The sequence below is a fragment of the Pyrus communis genome, chromosome 3 (assembly GCF_041283825.1).
Source record: "Pyrus communis isolate YQ-2024b chromosome 3, ASM4128382v1, whole genome shotgun sequence".
NCBI classification, from domain to species: Eukaryota; Viridiplantae; Streptophyta; class Magnoliopsida; order Rosales; family Rosaceae; genus Pyrus; species Pyrus communis.
This window is the reverse complement of record NC_142567.1, coordinates 18249503-18255502: the sequence shown is the minus strand read 5'-3', so window position 1 is coordinate 18255502 and position 6000 is coordinate 18249503. Positions and strand designations below refer to the sequence as shown.

The 6000-nt window shown below is 39.2% G+C and overlaps 1 protein-coding gene across 1 annotated transcript; it reads left to right on the top strand.

Moving 5' to 3' along the window:
- The first annotated feature begins 1548 nt into the window (after positions 1 to 1548).
- On the top strand, positions 1549 to 5269 carry LOC137715767 (vesicle-associated membrane protein 714). Its single transcript, XM_068455112.2, has 4 exons — positions 1549 to 2227; positions 2341 to 2531; positions 2868 to 3031; positions 4865 to 5269. The coding sequence occupies exons 1-4, from the start codon at positions 2011 to 2013 to the stop codon at positions 4953 to 4955; spliced, it is 663 nt and encodes a 220-aa protein (XP_068311213.2). The 5' UTR covers positions 1549 to 2010; the 3' UTR covers positions 4956 to 5269.
- Positions 5270 to 6000: the final 731 nt, after the last annotated feature.

The window sequence follows — 6000 nt, the reverse complement described above, 5'->3', positions numbered from 1 at the left end:
TAAGGCTTGGGCTTTGATCGATGTCATGTGACGGTAGATTATTTTGTGTTGCCCTAGTTCGATAGCCCACTTTGTGACTCTGGATGAAGCATCAAGGTTGTGTAAGATAGGCCTCAGCGGGTATTCCATCTTATAGACTGCTCTGAATGACTGGAAATATGGACGAAGCTTCCTAGTTGCCATTACTAACGCTAAGATAAGTTTTTCCATTTTCTGATATCTTGTCTCAAGTTCAAGAATAGTTTTTCATATGTAATATACTGGCTTCTGCTCCCTCGAGTCTTCTTGGGTGAAGGTTGCACTTACCGCACAGTCTAATACAGCCAAGTATAGGTATAGGTCTTCTCCGTCGATAGGTTAGGACAACAGCGAAGGTTTGGAGAGGTACTCTTTGAGTTTTGTGAAAGGAATCTTGGAGGTATGGAGAGGTACTCCTCCATCTTTACCTCTTTTCTATTCTCTCTCCCCAAATCAACCTGCACCTACCCCAATCCAAACTACGCCACCTTTGTTGCCTTCCTCACCGCCATCACCCAAACCCTAAACCTCCAAATCCAAACCTTTAATTTCACCTTATCCAAATCCAAGCCCCTCATATTCATCACCTATATCCGCACTGTCCATGTGTCCCTCGTCCCCGACAAGAAGATCGATGGCCTGGACGGTGCTGCTAAGTTCACCATCAACGAGGAGATTGGTGGCCTCGCGAACTCAAAAGCGCGAACAAGGAGATTGGCGGCCTCGGGAACTCGCCACCAACTTCATCCTCTTTTTTTTTTTTCTCACTCGTGTCTTGGGTAATGGCGACCAACAATACCACCACGCAGGCTGTGGGGATTCTGGGGGGTGGACACGTCAGCATCAGTGGATGAGCGGCTGCGAAAACTATGCACAAGAGGTACAGAAGGCTTGTGATGGTACGAACGAATGGGATAAGGGAGAGGGTAAAAGTAAGAAGGTGGGTCGGGGAGGTGAAGAGGGTGGAGGAGATGGAGGAAGTGGATCATGAAGGTGAAGAGTGAGGAGTGAGAGGGATCGAGGAGTCGAAGAAGGATGGGGAAAAGAAAAGTTTTTTTTTTTTTTTTAATTTTCAATTTTTTTTATTTTAAAATTTTTAAAATTTTTTAATATCCATGTGGGCCCATATTGACACATGGTGCCCAGTCATTGTTCACATGACTTCATGTTATCAATTAACGGAGGTTCTGACAGAAAATTTAACGGATGTATGAAAGTGTTTCAAAATTATGAGTTTAGATACCAGACTGGGACGAAAAATACTTCATGTATGAAATGTTGAAAAGCAAGAAAAAATCGCGATAGTAAATTGAGATTTACCATAAAAAAAATTAAAAAAAAAAACATAAATGCGATAATAATCCGACCTTATGCTTATCGAATATGAATCGATAAGTCGAATGTGGTGATCCAAGCTACAATTCAAATAAAATAATTCGATTCTAAACGGATCCCAATATAAATTGTAAAATAATTCGATTCTAAACGGATCCCAATATAAATTGAGAGTAATTTGATCTGAATTCAATCGATTTACAAGTCTAATAGAAACACACACTGCTAGAGACTTTGAAAAGAATTCGAAACACTCGTAGGATCAAGCTTTTGTACGATTCCTTGTATTTTTTTTTTTTAAGTTCAAACTATGATATTCATTTATAAAGGAACTTGTTTATCTTTGTAATTAAGTGTGTGGAACGCCCTTTTTCTTTTCGATAAGGATGAGATTTCCAACAAATTTTTATCGAGGTCTATTATTTTGCATGAGTCCTTGTTATTTTATCACACACCCCAATGTCTAGTTGGACTCACCGGTGACAACGAACATCGTCACCTTCCCCTTTCCTCACGATACAGAAAAATAAAATATAAAAAAAAAGTACAAAATAATTAGTAAATCAGAATTCAAACAGCTCCATGAGACTTCGATCGCGATCGAAGTAGAGAGCTTGCAAAGCCCCAAACCCTAACTCCCGACGATCGGAACCATCGATGGCGATACTCTACGCCGTGGTGGCTCGAGGCACGGTGGTGTTGGCCGAGTTCAGCGCGGTTACAGGGAACACAGGGGCCGTGGCTCGGCGGATCTGCGAAAAGCTTCCGTCGGAGGCCGATGCTAGGGTTTGCTTCTCTCAAGATCGATACATCTTCCACATACTCAGAGCCGATGGCCTCACTTTCCTCTGTATGGCCAACGACACCTTCGGCAGTGCGTAACGTATTTCCTTCAATTGTATTCTTCAATTTCGCTATCGGAATTCCTTTTTTTTATGTGTGGGATTTATGGGTTGTGAATGTGTTGGTGAATTGCTGTTGATCCAGGGAGATTACCCTTTTCGTACTTGGAGGATATTCATATGAGGTTCATGAAAAATTATGGCAGAGTTGCCCCTTATGCTCCGGCTTATGCGATGAACGACGAATTTTCGAGGGTGTTGCATCAACAAATGGAGTTTTTCTCCAGTAATCCTAGCGCCGATACTCTCAACCGTGTGAGAGGCGAAGTTGGTGAGGTAATTTTGTTGTGCTTCTCTGGAATTTTGATCATTTGGTTATTTTAACTTCAGTTGTTTCGCAATTTGCCCGTTACATTGGTTCGGGAAAAATGAGTGTTTCAAGAGAACACATCTGTTATTTGAAAGCAAATCAGTTGGTGTTGCAACCGTATAATTATCGAGACATTCACAGATAGTTTGCTGTCTCATTGCACAAAATATTATACCAAAGCGTTTAATTTATAGCATTCAAAGTTAAACGAAACTGTGTTCATTGCTAGGTTGATGTTTCATTCTTCAATGCCATTCTAGTTTATGCTTATTTTGTTCTAAAGGTCACTTTCTGGTATCTAGATACGAACTGTAATGGTGGACAACATAGAAAAGATATTGGATAGGGGTGACCGTATTGATCTTCTTGTTGACAAAACTGCAACTATGCAAGATGGTGCATTTCACTTCAAGAAGCAGTCTAAACGCCTTCGTCGAGCTCTGTGGATGAAAAATGCCAAGCTCTTGTAAGTTATTTTGATATGCATATATGATATGATGGGGACTTGTAGACTTATATTCTGGAAAGAATTCATTGAAAACATAAAAGCCCATACACCCATAAGAAAAGAAGGAGGTAACAAAAAGATCATTTGAAAAGCTCTGAATTCAACACGACAACAACAACAACAAAACCTTTTCCCACTAAGTGGGGTCGGCTATACGAATCCTAGAACGCCATTGTGCTCGGTTCAGTGTCATCTTCCTCTACCCCTTCGGCCTTGGACCTCTGTCGTGTAGTCGCATCTTCTAACTACAGCGTCAGTAGGCCTTCATTGCACATGTTCAAACGACCGTAACCGATTTTCTCTCATCTTTCCTTCAATTTCGGCTAATCCTACTTTACCTCGGATATCCTCATTCCTAATCTTATCCTTTCTCATGTGCCCACACATCTAACGAAGCATCCTCATCTCCGCTGACCCATTTTATGTACGTGTTGATGTTTCACCGCCTAACATTCCGTGCCATACAACATCACAGGCCTTTAGCCGTCCTATAAAAGTTTCCCTTGAGCTTCAGTGGCATACGACAATCACACAACACTCCGGATGCACTCTTCCACTTCAACCATCCAGCTTGTATTCTATGTTTGAGGTCTCCATCTACTTCTCTGTTCTTTTGCAAGATAGATCCTAGGTAGCGACAGCGGTCACTCTTTGGTACTTCCTGGTCTCCGATCCTCACCCCTAACTCATTTGAGCCTCCATTTGCACTGAACTTGCACTCCATATATTCTGTTTTTGATCGACTTTGGTAAAGACCTTTAGATTCCAACACTTCTCTCCAAAGGTTAAGCTTCGCATTTACCCCTTCCTGAGTTTCATCTATCAACACTATATCATCTGCGAAAAGCATACACCAAGGAATATCATCCTTAATATGTCCCGTTAATTCATCCATTACCAATACAAAAAGATAAGGACTTAAAGATGAGCCTTGATGTAACCCTACAATTATGGGGAAGCTTTCGGTTTGTCCTTCATGAGTTCTTACGGCAGTCTTTGCTCCATCATACATATCCTTTATAGCTTGGATATATGCTACCCATACTCATTTTTTCCTCTGAATTCAACACTAAGTAAAGAAAATCAAACATGAAATTTCTCTTTTCTGAATAATTTTTATAGGACTAAATAAAGTCTAAGTATTTGATTGAGAATGAAAACGCAGAAGTCAAAATTTTACACGGGTAAAACAGCGGAAAGCTAATTGCAGGTATGCCTGTAATAGTGGTATCAATTTGCAATCACAAGCCCGAAATCAAAAACCTTGAAGAGCAAGATAACTCCTACAATAGTTGAAGCCACATTGTTGATAAATTAATGATCAAGAAAGCTTAACAAGTACTAGGTTTTGAAAGTTAGGGAGCTCACCCTTGTCACCCAATGCATATGAATTTAATTTCGCAGTTGACAATATCATGCTCTAAGTTTATTATAAATCTGTAGTTTGTTATGCCCACTGCCTTCTTGAAATGACATTTTGATTTTTATAAACACGAGAATCATTAAGTTTTGTGCTACTACAAATGTTTTTGAATGCAGCTGGATTTTTTTTTTCAATGAGTAAGATATCGACTTTATTAACAAGATCTAATATTTTGATTTCATAATCAACTCCAAGATCCCTGGGTGATCAGCACTAATTGCTTTTCCTTACTGAACTGTATAGCCTTTGTATTTCCCATGTTATAAAGATACAAAAAACTAGATGATATTATATCATGTTTCCATGCTTTGTTAGATTGGTATCGCAATTCCCAGTTCAGTGCATTGAAGGTTGTCTAATCCTTACAGGGCCCTGTTGACATGCTTGATTGTCGTGCTTCTGTACATCATAATAGCTGCTTGTTGTGGAGGCATCACACTACCTTCATGCAGATCTTGACTAATTCGCTTCTTGTTCAAATTTCTGCTGAGGTATGGAACAATTACTTTGAGATTATTCAAGTCAATATATACGGAAAGGGATTCCAGTGCTTGATGGTTCAAATTTTTTGTGTGTATATGGAAGTGAAATATATTATACTTTGCATTGTACCAGTAATAATCCTGTAGATTCGTTCTTTTGTTGCACTTATAGTGAATTGCAGAGATTTTTTCGGGGAAGTCTGTCAAGTTGTTCTTACAGTGCTTCATATCATCTTTGTATTTTTTTGAAACACTATGGTTAGTAAATTATCATTGATTGTGAAAACTTAACTACTACTAGTTATGGTCTTTGACGAGTTCTAGCTGTAGATGGTAGCAAAATGCATATACCAGCACGAAGTTCCAATATCTGTCGATAAGCTTTCTCAATACGCATTATAATCCCTATCTATGCAGCATCTGATTCGATAGTAGCGTAGGAGGTTGTTTGCATTGAGATACCTAAATATTTGTTTGGTCTTTTGTTTGGCACAAATTTTATTTACAAGGGATTAAATGACTGGTGGCTGTACCATACAAACTTCTACCTACCTAGCTGAGGGCTGTTTGCTGTTTTCGGTTTTCATTTTTTGTTAATGCTTGCGCAATGCAACACTTTGTTTATAAGCAGGCTGAGGACTGCTGCCACGTATTCTTTTCTCCTTTGGTCGAATGTGGCGAGTGATTTTCTAGTTAGCTTGATCACACTGGTACACTAAATTTCATAATACAAATAAAAGAATGTTGAAAAATGTATTTCTTTCTCTACTTTATGAAATGTGGTGTACCGGTTTGTAATCTAGCTACATGAAAAAGTGTCGCATCGGCGGCAGAGGCTATAGGCCTTCGTGATGGTCCTTACGAATTTATATGGTTTTTATCACAAATAGTTTGTGACATTGTCTAACTCATCATTTTGGTCCCTCAGTTTTAAAATAAAAAAATTTGGTCCCTAACATTCAATGTCGTACGTCAATGTGGTCCTTCCATTAATAATCTTTTAATTTTTCGCACTGTTCTAA